The sequence below is a fragment of the Myxine glutinosa genome, chromosome 5 (genome assembly GCF_964187855.1).
Source record: "Myxine glutinosa chromosome 5, kmMyxGlut1.1, whole genome shotgun sequence".
Classification (NCBI taxonomy): Eukaryota; Metazoa; Chordata; class Myxini; order Myxiniformes; family Myxinidae; genus Myxine; species Myxine glutinosa.
In genome coordinates this window covers 34,686,170-34,708,171 of record NC_136265.1, presented here as the reverse complement: position 1 = coordinate 34,708,171, position 22,002 = coordinate 34,686,170, and the positions used below count along the sequence as shown (strand labels likewise).

Sequence of the window (22,002 nt, the reverse complement as noted above, 5' to 3'; positions counted from 1 at the left end):
AGCTCCACGCACCCATTGCTCGTGCACCGCGCCCACCGCGTAGTCCGAGGCGTCGGTGGTGAGGGCGATCGGTGCATCGGGCGCTGGGTGCGCGAGCATGGTGGCGTTAGCCAAGGCGAGCTTCGCGCCCACGAACGCCGCGTCCATCTGCTCGGTCCAGGTGACGTCACCTTTGCCCGGCTTCCCCCGGAGGGCCTCGTGCAAGGGGCGCAGGAGCTGGGCGATGCGGGGCAGGAAACGGTGGTAAAAGTTCACCATGCCCAGGAACTCCTGGAGCCCCCTGATCGTGCGGGGGCGCGGAAACCCCTTCACCGCCTCCACCTTGGCCGGTAGGGGGACGGCCCCGTGCCTGGTGACGCGGTGCCCCAAAAAGTCGATTTCGGCGACACCGAACCGGCACTTGGCGGGGTTCACGATCAGGCCGTGCTGGCTCAGACGTTCGAAGAGCGTGCGGAGATGGTGTAGGTGGTCTTCGCGGGACGCGCTGGCGACGAGGATATCATCCACATAGACGTACACAAAATCCAAGTCGCGCAAGACGCTGTCCATGAGGCGCTGGAACGCCTGAGCCGCATTCTTCAAACCGAAGGGCATCCGAAGAAATTCGAAAAGACCGAACGGCGTGATGACAGCCGTCTTCGGGATGTCCTCCGGCCTGACGGGGACCTGGTGGTAACCGCATATGAGGTCCACCTTCGAGAAGAAGGACATATTCGCCAAGCGGGTGGAAAACTCCTGAATATGGGGGACGGGGTAGCGGTCGGGGGTGGTGGCGTCGTTAAGACGGCGGTAGTCCCCGCACGGTCGCCATCCCCCGCCGGGCTTGGGCACGATGTGGAGCGGCGATGCCCGAGCGCTCTCGGAGCGTCGCATGATGCCGAGCCGCTCCAGCATAGCGAACTCCGCTTTAGCTACCGCGAGCTTTGTCGGCTCGAGGCGGCGTGCCCAGGCATAGACCGGTGGCCCGGCGGTGGGGATGTGGTGTTCCACCCCGTGCTTGACGGTCCCCGCCGAGAAGGTGGGCCTCGTGAGGGCCGGGAAACGGGCGAGGAGGCGGGTGAATTCGTCCGCTGCCGGAAGCGTGCAGATGAACCTGGCCGGAACCGAGCCGCTCAGCAAGCCGCTCGGCAAGCCGCTCGATGAGCCGCTCCGTGAGCTGCTCAACGAGGCGGGCAACGCGCAAGCGAGCGAGCTGAACGTCTCAGCCTGGACAAGCCTTCTGTGCTCGACGTCGACCAACAGGCAATTGGCACAAAGGAAGTCCGCGCCGAGCAGTGCCATAGGCACGTCGGCAGTGACGAACGACCATCGGAAAACCTGCCCTCCGAACCGCAGAGAAAGCCAGCGTTTTCCGTACGTGCGAATGGGCGTACCGTTGGCAGCAAGCAGCGCGGGGCCCCGGCCCGCTTGTCGGACGTACCGGCGGGAATGACACTCACCTGCGCTCCCGTGTCGCACAGGTAACGGCGCCCGGATAAAGTGTCCGTTATGTATAGGAGGCTGTTTAATCGGCCGGCGCTAAGTGCCACTACCGAGGGCCGGCCCGGGCATTTCCCGACCTGCCGAATGAGCACGGCGGGCGACATTGCCGAGCCTCGTGGCCGAACCTAGTGTGGAAATGGCACCAGGTTTGCGGCGAAGCCGGAGGCCGCGGTTTCCGCGGTGGTGGTGGGCGGGGCGTGGCGACCGCCACGAGGCGCCCCTTGGAGCAGGGGTGGGCACCCGCAGGAGGTTCGGGCTCGGGAGCCGCTACGGCCACACCGAAACTCGCCTGCGTGTCCAAAGCCGCGTAGAACTTGTCGGCCTCGGCCGCGAACGCACGGGGATCCGTCGTCGCGGAACCGGCCAACGTGAGGCGGACTCGTGCTGGCAGCTGGCGTCAAAATAATGCCCGGAATAGAGCGTTCGGGGTTTCGTCGCCCATGAGCGACAGCATATGGTCCATTCGGACCGACGGTCGCGTGTCACCGAGCTTGGGGAGGTCCAAGAGGCGATCGGCCCGTGCGTCCACTGTGAGGCCGAACGTGGCGAGGAGGAGGCGCTTGATCGCCTCGTACTTGTCGTGGGCCGGTGGGTTCCTCAGGACCGACACGACGCGGGCGGCCGCGCCGGCCCCGAGGGAGGCGACCACATGGCAGTAGCACGTCTCGTCCGCCGTGATGTGTCGAAGCCTGAACTGGGCTTCGGCCTGCAGGAACCAGATCTCCGCCTGAGCTTCCCAGAACTCGGGGAGCTTTATCGCTACCGCGTTGGTTGCCATGGCTGTGGTGGGTTCGGGTGGTCAGTGACGGCTGACCAAAACGTCGGAGTCACCAATGAAGCGCGGTGCTACGCGCGCGACTTGCTACCAAGGTGGAAGCGGACAACGCGGTTAAACAAAAGTGTCTTTATTGACAAGAGGTCACTGTAGCACTGGCGCGCTCCGGGCTGCGCGCCCATTGTATATCCTGAGGCCACGCCTACCCTTCGGGCGTGGCCGCCACCCACTTGGTGCGTGGAATGATGTCACCACGCCAGTGGGCTTTCGTGTCCGCCACACGCGCCCCCCCAGAATTCCCGCGCACCTGGAGGGCCAGTTGGCCGGTGCCATTTCCACAGGAAAAATTGGCCTCTAAAGGTGGTTCTTCTTCTTCTTCTTCTTCTCCTCCTTGTTAACCACCTTGCCCGCATTTCTTCTTCGACCATCTTTAGCCAAGTCTTTCTCGGTCTGCCTCGTTCTCTACTTCCTTCTACATTCATTTCCATCACTCTTCTCAACCAGTCACTTTCATCCTTCCTCAACACATGACCAAACCATCTCAAACTGTTTCTCTTCACAGCATCCATCACAGGCTCTATTCCCATCATCTTTCGCAATTCATCATTTGTCTTCCTCTCTCTCATTGATACTCCACACATCCATCGAACCATTCACATTTCCACCCTTTCCAGCCTTCGTTGCTGCTCTACGTTCATTACCCATGTCTTGCTCCCATAAATCATAACACTTCTCACACATGCAGCATACACCTTTCCCTTCAGCTTCAACGAAACTCGCCTCCTCGTCAGCACTATGAGAGATACATACTATGAGACCTTTTATATCTTCAAAGACCACAGAGCGGACGGTCACCTTGGTATTGCCTACTCCAAAGTGTCACGTGCTTCATGACACTGCATATCTTCCAATCATTGCACTAGAATGGGATTCAAGTCCAATTTGCCGCCACAGAGGTTGAGATTCAAGAGAAACTTGAACGGCACTCAGGAGAGCTCATACACTGACCAGGCGGAACAGTTTATGTTTTGTATCCACTGATAGGCCGGATATGCATCCAGACCTGAACCAATATCGAATCGGCTTGTTCTCGTCACCTATAACCTATCTAACTCATCCACCAAGTTTTGTCATAATCCGTCCACAACTTTCTGAAATATCATGCTACATATCGTTTTTGGCCCCATGTCTCAATGGTAAAGAATCACTTAAAAAATTCTCGTATCCGGATCCCGTCCCGGATTCTCACAAAAATCCGAAACAATTCGTCCTTGTCACACACCCAAACTGTCCACCAAGTCTCGTCCAAATCCGTCCATAACTTTTTGGGAGATATCGTGCTCACGACAGACAGACAAACAAACAAACAAACAGGGGTGAAAACATAACCTCCGTCCACCTTCGGTGGCGGAGGTAAGTACCTCAGAGGCGAACTCAACACTGCTGCTCAATACTTCACAGATTGCATTTTCATGCAGGAAAATTAGTATCTTCCGTGGGGGGAAAAAACAGGTGCCAAGCATCATGGTAATAAATTAATTTTTTCGCCATTGATCTCCCATGGGGCCTTCATCATGTAAGTCACATGGGGCCTCCATTATGCAGGTCACGTTAGTCATGTTTGGTAGCACTGTGGCCCCCATGGGGCTGATGTGACTGGACAAACCCCTATATGGAGAACCCTTCCCTCACATGACCCCACCATTTACTACCCCTACCCCCATATTTTACTCCCCAGTATTCACACAAGCCGTGAGAAAGAATCCGCCTCCACCAACCCTTGCAGGCCCTACAATGTTCCGTTCTCAGGGTTATACAAGATAAAGGAGAATGGACAGACAGACAAACAGAACAATGGAGTGTGACAATAAGGAGAAACCTTATCTGATGAGAGACTGGTAAGCAAAGCGAGCACACGTGGAACTTAAAAAAAACTATTTATTATCTACGAACTATTTATCTCAATTCTCGAAGAGCTGGACTTATGAAATGGGCCGTGGTGTCCGGATGTCTGTCCGCCCGTCCGTCCATCCATCCATCCGTTAAGTTTTTTGTTATTTTTGCTATTCCTCCATTATCACCTTGCTGATTGTTCTGAAACTTGACATTAATACAAGACAGTATCCTGCACAATTGCTCGGACTTCGATTTTTTCGATTTCGAATCATGGGTGCCCCTAATGGGGGTTACCCACAAACTTCGGATCCCTACTCGTCCCTCAATTACCAACCGATTGCCTTCTACTCGATGGTCTGCAGGATCGCTCGGTCTTAGATTTTTCGATTTTGGATTGGGGGGCATCCCAGGGAACCAAGGGGCTCTAATAGGGGTTCCCTCAAAGCAGCAGAGGTCTAAACTCCAACCTCCAGAGATGACCGTCAGCCCAGTCGGGGCAATTTTTTCAATAAAAGTGGTGTCAGTGGTGGCACAGGCGAGCATTACCATGACCCGTCGGTCACCATGGCAACCCTGTGGCATGAGATGAAGATTAATGGGTGTGCGCACACCTGTCCGGAACGGTCTGGAGAGGGTGCATCTCATTAACAAGTCGAGGCGCAAACAAACACATCAAGTAATGAGCACAAATTACAGCCCATTACCAAAAACCTGCAGATATCCGTCTCTTTAAATTGCCGCACGCACACGGTTCTGCCAAACAATCGCAGGCTGGCCTCGCAATCTCATTCTAATGTACGCTACTCGTGCAAGCCGCATGATGATTATGTAACGAGCACGACCGCACGTGGCAATTAAAAGGGGGCGTGCGATGAGCAGGGGGCGTTATGTTGACGTAACGGTTACAACATACACCTGATTTGGCATGCCAGGCAAGGCGAGCCATGGACCGAGATAAAGGACGGCTGCAAGGTGCTGGAATATCTCTTCACTCCTGATGCCAACTTGTCACGAGACATCGGCTGTACGACGTGTCAAGTGGAAAGCACACGAGCAGAATGAAAACGAAATCTGAGGGGTAGGGAAGGTTTGCATAGAATAAGCGAGCCGGTACCAAGTAACCATGCCACCCCCTCACCCAAGACACCCCCACAACCCTCGGTTTGAAGCCGCACACCCCCTCAAGCATCATTACCTCTTCCCCCCTTCAATCCCTAGCACAGCAAGAGAATGAAGGATATTAACATGTTTGGCGCATTGTGAGCCACGGCACGCTTTGCACTTACAAAGCAATTTGGCACAGCGGTGTACAGCATCTGGCCAGCAATTGAAGGGCCTGCGGTTCGAGTTCTCTCGACATCATGTTCTGCCCCCAAAAATAAATAAATTACTAAATGTGGCCGACCACACGGCACCTGCACGTGGCAAGAATAGGGCTAACGACAATGCAATTGTAATTGGCATGCTGTGCACAACGCTTGTGCCACCCTGCAATGGGCTCAGCTAGAGACACAACATGAATTGGAATGGGGGGGGGGGGGGAATCCACCCTTAGAACAGTATGCGACACTCCGTCAAGAAGGATGTTTGGCGGAATCGGTCAACAAAACGAGAAGAGCATTCGGATTCGAAGAGGAGAAAGAATTCTGAAAAATCTAGTCATGGGACGTTCAAGGCGCAGATATTTTTCAGAAGAAATGGGGCAAGCCAGAGAGATGGAGACAAACGGAGCACAATTGAAGGTCAGCGACAAAGGCAGAGCAGCTAGCGCGGCCTGGCACGGCCCTAATCTTAAAATCGCCCGTTTCTCACAAAGCCATCTGCTGGGACCCAGATCGCAGAGGCATATCCGTGGATTAACAAAACAATCGTGATATCCAAGGGATATTAGAGGAAGATCTATCCACTGGGCATTGCCATGGAACACCATCAAGAAGGAGCGGAATGCAATGGCCATGTGGATATTACATTCACACTGCTCTTGCTTGGACAGTGCTTTATGGTTTTGTCGGCAGGGCAGGAATGCTTCCTATAAAACTTGTGAAAATAAATAATTCAAAAGAAAGGACAACATGTACGCAGTGGTGCCGAAAGCACACCTTCTCCTAGGAGAGAGACAAAAAGAGGTGAAGGGAGCAATAAAAGTAGAAGAGATAAAGAAAAAGAAGAAGCAGGAAGAAGAAGAAAGGCCAGCAAAGACTGTTATGTTACAACCCCTGAATATCTTTAGGATAATGAGCAGATTAACCGTTCACTGGAAAATATGGATTCCAAGCAGGCATGAGGATGGGGAAACAGGTGAATGAAATGGAAAGGATCAATCTTAGTATGTGTCATATAATAAATTACCAATTTCAACAAAACTTTTTTGGTGTTCCCAATCCGAGCGTGCGGCTTATCGTGCGGCGATCCCGGGTTCGAATGCAACACACCCAGTTGGTTTGTCCAAGTCCATTGTCTCAAAGTGTCCTTGTCCTACTGTCGACAAATGTAAACATCCTGCATGAGCATTTCATCACTGTCAAAAAAACAAACAATAAAACAAAGAAATCAATGAAAATATCCAAGAATGCACACGGGTAATGTGTCGTGGGAGCTCGATGCCAAAATCGATCGGAACGGGCTGAAGGCAAGTTGGGAGACTCATCATCGTTTCCCTCACCTGGTTATACTACCGACTGTTCGAAGCTCCTGCTCGAGGAAAAATTTGCATACCTTCCCAATAACCTTTCATCTTGTGCCTGCAATGGACCGTTTTCCTTCCGCAAAACCTCCATTAAAGAAGGAAGCGGCAGAGGACAAAATGAACCTCTTGTCCATCGAATTTGGAACTGCCTGAAAACAGTTCTGATGGAGAGGATCACAAGGATTTTAATGATGCAGTCCAGGTCTCAAGAAGCCGAGTCCAAGTTCAAAAGCCTTGAGCATACAAATTCAGTCTCGCAGGTATTCGTCCCCTAGATAGTCTTGCCAGAGCGTCGGTGTAACTGAAGCAGCCTCTGCTGCAAGGGTTGTGCCTTGTTTCCTGTAGTCAGATAGTACAGGTATTTTTAATTGGTTCAGTGTGCCGGGAATAAGTCGCCGACCCGCTGAGAAGACAAAAAAAAATTAAAAATAAATAAATAAAAACAACAACTAGAAAGCATGTGAAAATGCAAAGCTCATCCGCGTCTGTTTGTATTCATTCATCATCTTCTTCTTCTTCTGTATGCTCAAAAAATGAAAAGGGTTAAAAAACAATTATGATTTTATGCAGCCTTGACCTTTAGATCAAAAAAATAATAATTAGCTTGTAGCTTTTGATTCGTGAACCAATTCAGTGACCCAATATGCAAATTCTTTAAATGTCAGATCAATCGGGTGAAAATTGGCGATTTTACGCAACCTTTACCTTTGAATTTTTTATTTAAAAAAAGAATCAGCTTGTAGCTTTTGATTTAAAAAAAGAATCAGCTTGTAGCTTTTGATTTTAAAAAACAATCAGCTTGTAGCTTTTGATTAAAAAAAAGAATCAGCCTGTAGCTTTTGATTTAAAAAAAAGAATCAGCTTGTAGCTTTTGATTTAAAAAAAGAATCAGCCTGTAGCTTTTGATATAAAAAAAGAATCAGCTTGTAGCTTTTGATTAAAAAAAAGAATCAGCCTGTAGCTTTTGATTTAAAAAAAGAATCAGCTTGTAGCTTTTGATTTTAAAAAAGAATCAGCTTGTAGCTTTTGATTAAAAAAAAGAATCAGCCTGTAGCTTTTGATTTAAAAAAAAGAATCAGCTTGTAGCTTTTGATTTAAAAAAAGAATCAGCTTGTAGCTTTTGATATAAAAAAAGAATCAGCTTGTAGCTTTTGATTAAAAAAAAGAATCAGCCTGTAGCTTTTGATATAAAAAAAGAATCAGCTTGTAGCTTTTGATTTTAAAAAAGAATCAGCTTGTAGCTTTTGATTAAAAAAAAGAATCAGCCTGTAGCTTTTGATTTTAAAAAAAGAATCAGCTTGTAGCTTTTGATTTAAAAAAAGAATCAGCTTGTAGCTTTTGATATAAAAAAAGAATCAGCTTGTAGCTTTTGATTAAAAAAAAGAATCAGCTTGTAGCTTTTGGTTTAAAAAAAGAATCAGCTTGTAGCTTTTGATTTTAAAAAAGAATCAGCTTGTAGCTTTTGATTTTAAAAAAGAATCAGCCTGTAGCTTTTGATTTTAAAAAAGAATCAGCCTGTAGCTTTTGATTTAAAAAAAGAATCAGCTTGTAGCTTTTGATTAAAAAAAAGAATCAGCTTGTAGCTTTTGGTTTAAAAAAAGAATCAGCTTGTAGCTTTTGATTTTAAAAAAGAATCAGCTTGTAGCTTTTGATTTTAAAAAAGAATCAGCCTGTAGCTTTTGATTTAAAAAAAGAATCAGCTTGTAGCTTTTGATTAAAAAAAAAGAATCAGCTTGTAGCTTTTGGTTTAAAAAAAGAATCAGCTTGTAGCTTTTGATTTTAAAAAAGAATCAGCTTGTAGCTTTTGATTTTAAAAAAGAATCAGCTTGTAGCTTTTGATTTTAAAAAAGAATCAGCTTGTAGCTTTTGATTTTAAAAAAGAATCAGCTTGTAGCTTTTGATATAAAAAAAGAATCAGCTTGTAGCTTTTGATATAAAAAAAAGAATCAGCTTGTAGCTTTTGATTTAAAAAAAGAATCAGCTTGTAGCTTTTGATTTTAAAAAAGAATCAGCTTGTAGCTTTTGATTTTAAAAAAGAATCAGCTTGTAGCTTTTGATATAAAAAAGAAAAGAATCAGCTGGTAGCTTTTGATTTAAAAAAAGAATCAGCTTGTAGCTTTTGGTTTTAAAAAAGAATCACCTTGTAGCTTTTGATTTAAAAAAAGAATCAGCTTGCAGCTTTTGGTTTTAAAAAAGAATCAGCTTGTAGCTTTTGATATTAAAAAAAGAATCAGCCTGTAGCTTTTGGTTTTAAAAAAGAATCAGCTCGTAGCTTTTGATTTAAAAAAGAATCAGCTTGTAGCTTTTGGTTTTAAAAAAGAATCAGCTTGTAGCTTTTGATATTAAAAAAAGAATCAGCTTGTAGCTTTTGGTTTTAAAAAAGAATCAGCTTGTAGCTTTTGGTTTTAAAAAAGAATCAGCTTGTAGCTTTTGATTTAAAAAAAAGAATCAGCTTGTAGCTTTTGGTTTTAAAAAAGAATCAGCTTGTAGCTTTTGGTTTTAAAAAAGAATCAGCTTGTAGCTTTTGATATTAAAAAAAGAATCAGCTTGTAGCTTTTGGTTTTAAAAAAGAATCAGCTTGTAGCTTTTGGTTTTAAAAAAGAATCAGCTTGTAGCTTTTGATTTAAAAAAAAGAATCAGCCTGTAGCTTTTGGTTTTAAAAAAGAATCAGCTTGTAGCTTTTGATATTAAAAAAAGAATCAGCCTGTAGCTTTTGATTTAAAAAAAGAATCAGCTCGTAGCTTTTGATATAAAAAAAGAATCAGCTTGTAGCTTTTGATTTAAAAAAAGAATCAGCTTGTAGCTTTTGATTTAAAAAAAGAATCAGCTTGTAGCTTTTGGTTTTAAAAAAGAATCAGCTTGTAGCTTTTGATTTAAAAAAAGAATCAGCTTGTAGCTTTTGGTTTTAAAAAAGAATCAGCTTGTAGCTTTTGATTTAAAAAAAGAATCAGCTTGTAGCTTTTGATTTAAAAAAAGAATCAGCTTGTAGCTTTTGGTTTAAAAAAAGAATCGGCTTGAAGCTTTTGATTTAAAAAAAGAATCAGCTTGTAGCTTTTGATTTAAAAAAAGAATCAGCTTGTAGCTTTTGATATAAAAAAAGAATCAGCTTGTAGCTTTTGGTTTAAAAAAAGAATCAGCTTGTAGCTTTTGATTTAAAAAAGAATCAGCTTGTAGCTTTTGGTTTTAAAAAAGAATCAGCTTGTAGCTTTTGATATAAAAAAAGAATCAGCTTGTAGCTTTTGGTTTAAAAAAAGAATCGGCTTGAAGCTTTTGGTTTTAAAAAAGAATCAGCTTGTAGCTTTTGATTTAAAAAAAAGAATCAGCTTGTAGCTTTTGGTTTTAAAAAAGAATCAGCTTGTAGCTTTTGGTTTTAAAAAAGAATCAGCTTGTAGCTTTTGATATTAAAAAAAGAATCAGCTTGTAGCTTTTGGTTTTAAAAAAGAATCAGCTTGTAGCTTTTGGTTTTAAAAAAGAATCAGCTTGTAGCTTTTGATTTAAAAAAAAGAATCAGCCTGTAGCTTTTGGTTTTAAAAAAGAATCAGCTTGTAGCTTTTGATATAAAAAAAGAATCAGCTTGTAGCTTTTGGTTTAAAAAAAGAATCGGCTTGAAGCTTTTGATTTAAAAAAAAAGAATCAGCTTGTAGCTTTTGATTTTAAAAAAGAATCAGCTTGTAGCTTTTGATTTTAAAAAAGAATCAGCTTGTAGCTTTTGATTTAAAAAAAAAGAATCAGCTTGTAGCTTTTGATTTAAAAAAAAAGAATCAGCTTGTAGCTTTTGATCGGTGAACTAACTCTGACAATATGCAAATTCTTAAAATTTCAAGACAAATGGATAAAAATTGATGATATAATGTGACACTGACATTTTGACCAAATTATTAATTTGCCTTCTCCATATTCTCATAATAAAGCTTTGTTGAAAATTTGATGACAAAACTCAAATGGTAAGTTGAAATTTCAGGTCAGTTTGATGAAAATTGATGATTTTATGTGACGCTGACATTTAACCTTTTAACAAAATTATTAATTTGCCTTCTCCATATTCTCATAATAAAGCCTTGTTGAAAATTTGATGACAAAACTCAAATGGTAAGTTGAAATTTCAGGTCAATTGGATGAAAATTGATGATTTTATATGGCGCTGACCTTTGACCTTTTAACAAAATTATTAATTTGCCTTCGCCGTATTATATCATAATAAAGCTTTGTTGAAAATTTGATGATAGCTCAAATGGTAAAAAAATTATGGCCCAGACAGACACACAGAAGTGACATGACAACACCCCGTCTCCTGCTGTGCACGGGAGGGGCTAAAAAAGACGTCGTGAGATCTTCAATGATCAATACTGGCAGATTGGCCCTACGCGTTAAAGTCCATCCAAGGGACAGTGCACACATTGATGAATCGCTCTGCCTGTCAAACACCAGGATGGCAGTTTGTAGCTGGGTTGTGATTCAAACCCAGGGTGGACAGCCCAGAAGCGGGCAAGTGCATACCTCTTGGCTATCCGAGCAGGTCTCACAGATATTACAGAAAAGACAGAAAGCACAAATATTATTGGCATCTCGACAGTCACTGGCTTTTTGAAATTGTTCATATTGTTCCTTCAAAATACATCCAAAGTGAATTATTACGCTTGGGGTGTTTGCCACATCACAGACATGATCATTTGAAGAAGCTTCAAATATGACCTTTTATTTCAAAAGGAATGTAGCAAAATAATTATTTATGCAAAAGGGCAGAATTTTTGACCCACCCATTCCCTTCTCTTACTCCAATCTGACGCCACCTCCATACGACCGCACTCCCACCAATTTTCCATTTTCCTCTCGCTCATCTCACCTTTTGCTCTCCAATCATCCTCCATTCTTATTCTTACCCTCATTTTTAAATGACAAATTCCTGCAGCTTCAGTCGAATGCCAAGTAAAAGCAGCCAATAATTATGAGATATTTGGGCCGATAACATGTGCTAGCCAACCCCACAAGAAGGTGGGAATAATTGGGCAGTCAAGAGTAATTTTGATAGTCCATAGATGGTAAATCCTGAGGCCAACCTTCTTTCCAATTTGGAGAGAAACAATTTTCCGAGTAGTGTCTCATAAAGGTAATTGAGGGGCACACCTCCTGAGTTATGTTAAATAATAAATATATAAATGGGTCCAAAACACAACATCATTGTTGGGACATAAACAATAGGCCTGTATCCACTATAGGGGACTGTCAGGATGACCAACAGGTATGCACACTCCACTCACCACGAAGCTGTCAAGCTTGGGTTTGAATCCCGACCCGGCTATCATCTGTCATTCCGGTGCTTTACAAGCAGGGCGATTCATGAATGTGTGTGCCGTCCCTCGGATGGACGTTAAACGGACGACCGGTCTGCCGGCATTAATCAGTGGACGTTAAATATCCCCACTGTGTCCTTCAGGAAGAGTAGGTGAGATATCGCCCACACCATGGCCAAATTCCAAAATCCCTGACCAAACTACTGCTCGGAAGGCAATGGCAAACCACCCAGTGAAACCCTTGCTCAGGGGCTGCTTTGGCAGCACCGACACTCTGACGAGTATGGCACATGAGAGGGGGAGAGCGGTAGAGGGGGAGAGGGGGAGGGGGGGAGGGGGAGTGGGGGGGAGAGGGGGAGAATGGGGGGGAGAGGGGGAGGAGGAGGAGGGGGGGAAGGGGGGGAGGAGGAGAGGGGGAGAGGGGGGAGGGGGAGAGGTGGAGAGGGGGGAGAGGGGGAGAGGGGGAGAGGGGGAGAGGCGGAGAGGGGGAGAGAGGGAGAGAGGGCGAGAGGAGGAGAGAGGGGGGGAGAGGGGGGGAGAGGGGAGAGAGAGAGAGAGAGAGAAAGAGGGAGAGAGGGGGAGAAGGGGAGAGGGAGAGAGGAGAAGAGGGCGAGAGGGGGAGGGGGAGAGGGGAGAGGGGGAGGGGGAGAGGGAGAGGGGAGAGGGGAGAGAGGAGAGGGGAGAGGGGGGGAGGGGGAATGGGGGGGGGGGGGAAGGGAGAGAGGGAGGGAGAGAGGGAGGGAGAGAGAAAGAAAGAGAGATCCACTATACAAGACATTGCGCCATCGATCTTCAATATTAATTTTGCTTATTTTTCAGGAATTCGATTTCTGACGGATAAAGTAAAATATGATTCCCAATTCCAAACAAGCCGACTCTGGCCATTATCTTGCTTGTGCTTTCAGTCTCGCTCCATCTCTACTGTTTTTCGTCAATCCCCTCTAATCTTTATCAGTTTTAAATCAACCCTTTGTGCAGGTGATGCACCTGTTCAGCTGTGTTTGTGGGCCACCTGCATATTAGCTATGCAAAAGGTCAAAAAAATATGGACCTCTCCCACATTTCCTAATAAACGGGTGATATCTTCTGCTGAATTCCCTTTTCCTTCCATATCTGTTACTCTCATCTCCTCAAAACCTTCACCGACCTCCCAAGATGGCCTTGACCTTTGACTAATTTGACTACATTTTACACATATACTGAGAACTACACATGCAAATAAGCTGTGTAAGTTTCAATTTGATAAAATTATAAAAAGTCCAATATGATTATATGAGGAGAAATTGTTGTCATGGAAACTGTTGACGTGTCAAAACCGCTAAATCCATCATTCTTATTTTTGGTGAACCAATTCAGCGACCGAAGCTGTGAATGCTGTTTAAATTTCAAGTCGATCAAATAAAAATTGATGATTTTAGAAATTCGACCTTGAGGTCCAAACATTTGACCACTTGACAAAATGGCTGATCAGAAGTGATCAACCACCGATTTTAAAGTGCTGGTCGAGGAGATGTAGCAATGCAAACAGTAAGTCTCAGCATTGATTGTCGCAAAAAGTATGTCAGGAAACATGACCTTGCTGTGACCTTGACCTTTTGACCTTAAAAAACAACAGGCTTCTAGCTTTTGACTAGCTCTATCAGTTTAAGTTTCGACCTTTCTCAAAAAAGATGTCTGGAAACATGACCTTGCTGTGACCTTGAACTTATGACCTCAAAAACAACAGGCTTCGAGCTTTTGACGAGCTCTATCGGTTTGTGTTTCGGCCTTACTCAAAAAAGATGTCAGGAAACATGACCTTGCTGTGACCTTGACCTTTTGACCTAAAAAAAGGCTTCTAGCTTTTGACGAGCTCTATCAGCTTAAACTTCGGCATTTCCTAAAAAAAAAAAAAAAGATGTCAGGAAACATGACCTTGACCTTTGACCTTAAAAATAGGCTTCCAGATTTTGACGAGCTCTACCGGCTGATTACATTTCATATGATCAGTCAAAATGTGACCTGTAGGCAACTCAGACAAACAAACAAACGAATATACTTGCTAATAATATTCAAATTTGCAAGTAATAAAATATTGATACCATTTCATAATTCATGCCAAAGGCCAAAAAGAAAACCTTCAATCAAGCGTCATTTCTACAGCGCCATTCAGCAAGAATATGTCTCGAAACACAATAGAGCAAAAACATAAAACCAGATAATATAGTAAAGGGTAAAGACTGGAAGGTTATTTTTAAAGTTTGCGGTTGCCAAGTGGCGTACGAGTATGAATTAGGCAGAACGTATCCCGTCTTGCGGGGTAGCCTCTCTGGGTGGTTGTTTTGACCTTGGATCACGACAAGACGGTCCCCGGAGCGATCTTCACTGTGGGTTGAACCAATAAGAAAGATTGATTACAAATCAATAAGGATTTTCTGGAACTGTTTGTGGGTTGAAGAAACTGAAGCCAAGAAGCTACAAAACTGCTAGAAAGAGTCACAAAACTTTTGTCGTTTCGCCTTAGCTTGAAATTACGTCCTTTCGAAGAATCCTGGAAATTTATTTGAGATGCTTGTCAAATACAGACGACTGACTACAACATTTAGCGGCTTCCAATTATTCCCACCTTCTTGTGGGTTTACAGGGGAAAGATTTTAGCCAAGTCTTTCACGGAATCAATTGATATAATCTATCGTCATGTCGTGAACCAAACCCAAAACCAGATAGCTCAACGGTATGTGCACTAACACTGCACCCGGATACAGAACAGAGAAAGGTGTCTACATCTAGAATTGCAAGGGTTTTCGACAGACGGACATCTTCGAAGCCGCTTTCTTAAACATCAAGACGAGTTTCACTCGACTCGTTACACAAATCACCACCCAATAGGGGCAGTGGCCAATAATCATGTGAGATTGCAAAAGTTTTCATCAAAAACCATCATGGACACCATCTTCGGTAATGCCTTTTCGTATTTAAAGTAGAGACAATAAAGATACAATCTAACCAAAGAATCTCGTAGAAATTGCAGAGATGATAAATACAATTCCTACTCACCATTTATTGGGTGGATTAAAGAACAGTTGGAACTAGAAGGGCACTCGGTAGAGCGCATACCTCCGCCATGTTGAACAGTTTATGGTTTCTATTCCACTGATAGGCCGAATCTGTATTTGGACCTGAACCAAAGTGTAATCGGCTTCTTCTTGTCACTTACCCAACTGGTCCACCAAGTTTTGTCAAAATTTGTCCACAACTTTTTGAAATATCCAGTTATGTATTTTCACCAAAATCTAATCATTTCTTCCGTGTCACATACCCAACCTCTTCACCAACTTTCGTCTGAATCCGTCCACAACTTTTTGACATATCCTGTTCACAAACAAATAGACAGACAGGGGTGAAAACATAACCTCCATCCATCCACCTTTGATGACGGAGGTAATAAACGTTCACTCGTGACAATTTGGCTTCAAGTTAATAATAAAACACTCCACTCAAGAATCACGATATGAAACAAATGGCAAGCAGTATTGAGAAAACTAAATAATTTACGAAAAGTCATTGATAAAAAGTCCAAGGCCTCAAAAAAAACTCCTCAAGAATGACGTGGAAAGTCCATGAGTAAGAGAAGAACATCTCTGGCGAGCACAAGAATGGTGAAAATTTCAAAAAAGTAGAATGCACAACCAGGTCGCGTAAGAGACATCTCGGGAAGTCGTACTTCACCGGGTACAACTCCAATTTGGTGGAAACTAGAATTGAGCTCCCACAAGGCCGTGAGTCCGTGAGTCCTTCCGTCCTCCTAGCACCGTCCTTTCCGATGTTCCAAGTGATACAATTCCCTCTCGAATATCGACCCAGAAATAAAAGAATATCGCCTTTTCTCCTTCCTAAGCCAGGCCAAAGTGTGGAAAAAGCACCCAGAAAGAAAAACCATTGGTGGGTAACAACGGTTGAATGAACGCTTCACGGTAAAACAGTCACACGACTATGGGGATGGAGTAGCAGATGGCAGGAGACACTACCACGAGCCCCCTTCCTAGATCGCTGGTGAATAAAATGATGAAGATGAGAGATCGATGCCAATATATGTAGTGTTGAATGAAGGTACTGTCCTGTCTGAGTTGTAAAACTGACATTATCCAAAATATGTCATCCTTCATCTTGCAACAAAAACTTTCACAAATCTGGCCGGTTAGTGTACCTGGTGTCCAGATCTGTTGTTTATCACCTATTGGTGGAGGAGCTAATGCTGAAGGCTTTCCACGTCTGAAGGTTTATCACCTATTGGTGGAGGAGCTAATGCTGAATCACCTATTGGTGGAGGAGCTAATGCTGAGCCATGCTGACACAGTCATTTTTCCATTGAAGTTGGTGGTGAAAAACTTGTCAGCACGTCAGATGTCCAGAAATGGACCATGGTAAGGTGGTTGAAGTCCCTTCCTTTCAGCATTATGCCAAATGAACACACGAGTACAGGTGGAGAGGTCAGGGTGGACCTGTGATTGCCTGTGCTGGGCCTTTGCAGGTTGATGTCGTAGGTTCCTCGTGTGTTCTCTCAACCGGTGTGCACAAGTGCTTGGATCCGAGTTGCAATTAGCCTGACGAGGTGCTCCGAAATGTTCAGGCAACTTAATGGTAGTTTCCGAACGCAAGTTCAGCGGGTGACAACCTAGATCTGACATAACCGCAGCCTCAATACAAAGCAGGAGAAATTCGTAATCATGTGTGTGCACATGTGTGTTTGTTATCCACGGCTGCCTTCTCGCTTGTATCAACAATAAATCGTCGGAACTCGACACCTCTCATCCAATGGTATTTGTCGTGTTTTCTTTACTTCCATGAGCCTGATTTTCATCCAAGAACACTACAGTTTGGTTAACCATTTTGAAATTTCCATTCATTTAAATCCTGAAAATCATGGTTGAAAGACTATTTGACACAGGTTTTGGGATAGCAACGGCAGGTTAAAAGTGTAGTCCAGCGGAAAGTTAGAAAGTCCCGAAAAACGCCTCGTGACACTCATACGTCATTTATAAAGTCCCGTATTCCCGTAGAGGAGGCCACGTCTTGTCCGTGATTGGCTGTGAAGCATAGAACATCACGTGTGTGTTTCTGGCCTCGTGATTGGTGCCAAAACAGAAATGACGTCACATGTATTTCAGAGGCCTTGAAAAGTCGTGGCTGCCTTCCAAGGACTCGTTAGATCATGACAAATTCTTCTTCTTCGTCGCTTGAGTGCAAGCCCTTGAGTAGATTAAACACAGAAGTGAATTGTACAGGTGAAACCACCATGCCCACCCAAAATGGGCAGTGTCTCATGATGATGCGTAAGAGTAATGGAGTTGAACAGCAACCCATGACAGCAAAACAAAAACACCTTTCTATAACTACTTTAATGGCCCCAATTACTCACACCTCCTTGCCAGGCTGCCCAAGGGAAATTTTGGCTCAGGGTCTTTCATGAAAGGACTAGCCAGGCCGGATGTTTGACCGATGGTTAATTTGGGTGGGAATTTGTAATTTAAGGGTGATGGCAACCACCAGGGGATGTTTAAAATCCACCAACTAATAGGAGCAGACATGACATCCGGCTTAGCATCCATCACTGGGATGGAGCTCTTGGTGATGCAACATCATATGTGAAGCACTAAGGTGCCATTTTATGGTTGAATCAGCCATCAAGTCCAGACTACACTGCTTAAAGGTGACTGCGCTACCTCTCAACCATCCTGCCAGACAAAAGAAAAGCACCTTTGCCAGCAGTCAAAGACAGAGACAAAGGTAAACTAACGTGGAGGGAGAAACAAACAGGAGACGACAGACAAATATTGAGACAGGGAGAGAAGCTGAGAAATATGGCACCAAGTTCATCGGTATGCTTGGGGTGTGGGCGACGTCGCGCAGGCTTCACATGCACAATTGATCGCCAAGCCAACCTGGCTCGCATTCTTCACAATTGCCATTCCGATCTATCGGACCTTCTCTCCTTTGGGTTCTAAATTCCCAGGAAAGGAATGTCAAAGATCCCTCATGGCCCATTCTTTCAAAAGGTATCAGCAGTTGAGAAATTTTATTTTCTCTTTCAGACACCATTAAAATATCTGATGAGGTGCGTTTGTTTTTGTTTCACCAGAATAGTACAAATCTATTCCTATCACTGGTTAGTGATCCTCATCTCATGTTGATCTTTCAGGTGAACCAAAATAAAATAAAAACCAGGAGGGTGTCCTTTTTATACCGTTCTTTGTAATGCTCTGGCACAACGTGAACAGCAAGATGAGTGTCCATGTGCTTATTGTCTGTCTCCCTCCGAGATGCAGCACCTCCGTTGCTGCTAGAATACGATGCTGCAGCCCCTGCCTTAGCACCCACCCACCGATGTATTCCTTATGTCTCTCAACCCATCCTCCTCCTCCTCCTCCTCCTCACCCCCACCCAAGCCACCATCCCGTAGAGATTAAAAGGTTCCCCTTTTCGCTCATTCACCCGCATCTCCCCAACGTCCTGGTTAGTCTCAACTTGCTTTGATATCCGTGATTTGCGACTGCCACCGATGCGCCAGCCGATGGGACTTGGTGGGAAATATACCTGCAGCGGATTTGAAACTCAACCTGTGAAAGCTGGAAACATGCTGCCATGACGCAAAAATTTTACGGTCTGGCGGTTACAAGCACAGCAATGCAGACCCTCTCAACCAGTCACATTTGAATTTCTCCATTCAGCATTAAAACGTCAAAGGCTTAGTTTTGATAACACTGTGACTGGAGTATGTCAGTAAGTCACAAAGACTGAATCTAGGCCTGCAATTCTCATATTCATCAAGAATTCACGATGTCATTGCACCTCTTTTCCAACTCACACATTCTCTCTCTCGCTTTCATGTGAAATCGATAAGGAACAAGTTAATGTGGTTTTTGGGAGCAACCCCAAAATCGACCATGGCGCAAAGATAAACCATCCTTCACTGCCCCTCCCTGGACCCTCTGCTGGCAAGCATTGTGGGATTCTACCAAATGATCGTATATCTTCATGGGTTTCCCAGATGACCACTGGAAAAAGTTATCACAAGCTGCAGACTCTCCAAGAGTACTCACATCCGAATCCATTCCCTTGTCAGAACCCGGGCAGGAAAATGTTACAAACTCGTGGCATCTCTTGTGAACCACAAAGCTGCAAACTGGGGTAGAGGCCAACAAAATAAAGTAGAATGAGTGGGCAGAGTCATCTTAATGCAGAAAGATGAAAGTACAATGTGGGACAGTCAGATCAGAGTGTGGAGATGACAATGCAAAGAAGCAAATGAGAGAAGTGAAACTGATGAGCTTGGAATCAAACATGGGGGGATTGCAAATCAAACACAAAGGGAACAGGGGGACAATAAAGATGTGGCATAATTGATGAGGGAACGACCGAGTGAAGAACGGGGAAGGTGACGGTAGGGAGAGCAAGCGAAGGAGGCGCGAGGGGACTGGAGTGAGATCACACAAGGGAGATGAGGCAAAAGATAGGAGAGCAAGTGAGAGAGATGAGGTGGAGGAGGGGCGAGTGAGCAAGAGAGGGAGATGAGAGGAGGCTGGTGAGCGAGTACGCAGGGGAGTCGGCAAGCAAGTGGACAAGAGGGATGGGAGGAGGCCGGCGAGCGAGAGAGATGTGAGTTGGCAGAGGGTGACCAACCAAGAGAAGGAGATGAGAGGAAGCCGGCAAGAAAGTGAGGGAGACGACAAGAGAGCGAGAGCGAGGAGAGGAGGCTGGCGAGCAAGAGAGATGCGAGGTGGGGAAGGGGTGAGCAAGCAAGAGAGGGAGATGAGGAGGCTGGCAAGCAAGTGAGGGAGATGGCAAGAGAGCGAGAGGTACGAGAGGAGGCCAGCGAGCGAGAGAAATGTGAGGTGGCAAAGGGGTGAGCAAGCAAGTGAGGAAGAAGGGAAGAGAGCGACAGGGACAAGAGGAGGCCGGAGAGCAAGGGAGACACGAGAAGGCCAGCGAGCAAGCAAGCGGGTGAGACAAGAGGATGCCAGCAAGAGAGCACGTGAGGGAGAGGTGAGGCAGCCAGCGAACAAGCAAGGGAGACGAGAGGCAGCCAGCGAGCAAGCAAGGGAGCCGCAAGGCAGCAGGCGAGCAAGCAAGGGAGACGCAAGGCAGCTGGTGAGCAAACAACGGAGACGCGAGGAAGCCAGCGAGCAAGCAAGGGAGCCGCAAGGCAGCCAGCGAGCAAGTGAGGAAGATACAAGGTGGCTGGCGAGCAAGCAAGCGAGGAAGACGTGAGGAGCTATTGAACGAGCAAGTGAGGGAAACGCGAGGAGCCAGCAAGAGAGCAAGCGAGGGAGAGGTGAGGCGGCTGGCAAGCAAGCGAGGGGACATGAGGAGGCCAGTAAGTCAGCAAACAATGGGACGGGAGGTAGCTAGCGAGCGAGCAAGTGAAGTAGCTAGCGAGCGAGCGAGGAGGACATGAAGCAGCCGGTGAGCTAGCAAATGAGGGAGAAAGGAAGAGGAAAAGTGGCTGGCGAGCAAGCAAGCAAGGGAGAGGACGTGAGGAGGCCAGCTAGTGAGCAAGTGAGGGAGATGCAAGGTGGCTGGCAAGCAAGCAATGGAGATGTGAGGCAGCCAGCGAGCAAGCAAGGAAGCCGCAAGGCAGCCAGCGAGCAAGTGAGGGAGATGCAAGGTGGCCGGCGAGCAAGCAAGAGAGACGCGAGGTAGCCAGCGAGCAAGCAAGGGAGCCGCAAGGCAGCCAGCGAGCAAGTGAGAGAGATGCAAGGTGGCCGGCGAGCAAGCAAGGGAGACGCAAGGCAGCAGGCGAGCAAGCAAGGGAGACGTGAGGCAGCCAGCGAGCAAGCAAGGGAGACGTGAGGCAGCCGGCGAGCAAACAAGGGAGACGCGAGGAAGCCAGCGAGCAAGCAAGGGAGCTGCAAGGCAGCCAGCGAGCAAGCAAGGGAGATACAAGGTGGCTGGCGAGCAAGCAAGCGAGGAAGACATGAGGAGCTATTGAACGAGCAAGCGAGGGAAACGCGAGGGGCCAGCAAGAGAGCAAGCGAGGGAGAGGTGAGGCGGCTGGCAAGCAAGCGAGAGGATATGAGGAGGCCAGCAAGTCAGCAAACAATGGGACGGGAGGTAGCTAGCGAGCGAGCAAGTGAAGTAGCTAGCGAGCGAGCAAGTGAGGGGGACATGAAGCAGCCGGTGAGCTAGCAAATGAGGGAGACGCAAGGAGGCCAGCAAATAAGGAAGAAAGGAAGAGGAAAAGTGGCTGGCGAGCAAGCAAGCAAGGGAGAGGACGTGAGGAGGCCAGCTAGTGAGCAAGCGTGGGGAACGTGAGGGGGCCGGTGAGCAAGCAAGCTAGGGGGACGCGAGGCCGCCAGCATGCAAGCAAGCAAGGGCCAGCGAGTGGGCAAGCAATGGAGAAGCAAGAAGGCCAGTGAGCGAGAAAGTGAGGGAGAATTGAGGTGGATGGCAAGTGAGCAAGTGAGGTAGATGTGAGGAGATCAGCAAGAAAGCAAGCGAGGAAAAAGTAGGAGACCAGCAAGAGAGAGGCGAGGCAGCCAGAGAGCGAGCGGGACAAGAGGAGGGAGCCGGAGAGCGAGCGGGACAAGAGGAGGCAGCCGGAGAGCGAGCGGGACAAGAGGAGGCAGCCGGAGAGCGAGCGGGACAAGAGGAGGCAGCCGGAAAGCGAGCGGGACAAGAGGAGGCAGCCAGAGAGTGAGGGGGACAATAGGAGGCAGCCAGAGAGCGAGCGGGACAAGAGGAGGCAGCCGGAGAGACAAGAGGAGGCAGCCGGAGAGCGAGCGGGACAAGAGGCGGCAGCTGGAGAGCGAGTGGGACAAGAGGAGGCAGCCGGAGAGCGAGCGAGACAAGAGTAGGCAGACGAGAGCGAAAAAAGGGCGAAACGAGCTCATGGA

At 46.3% G+C, this 22,002-nt stretch overlaps 1 protein-coding gene across 5 annotated transcripts in view; it reads right to left on the bottom strand.

Moving 5' to 3' along the window:
* Window positions 1-22,002, bottom strand: part of LOC137427718 (protein kinase C alpha type) — a 133,162-nt gene that overhangs the window by 108,338 nt on the left and 2,822 nt on the right. For all 5 annotated transcript variants that reach the window (XM_078777862.1, XM_078777863.1, XM_078777860.1 and 2 more), the window contains exon 3: window positions 19,210-19,292. In XM_078777862.1, coding sequence (XP_078633988.1) covers window positions 19,210-19,292 — 83 coding nt within the window. The remainder of the gene's footprint in view (window positions 1-19,209; window positions 19,293-22,002) is intronic.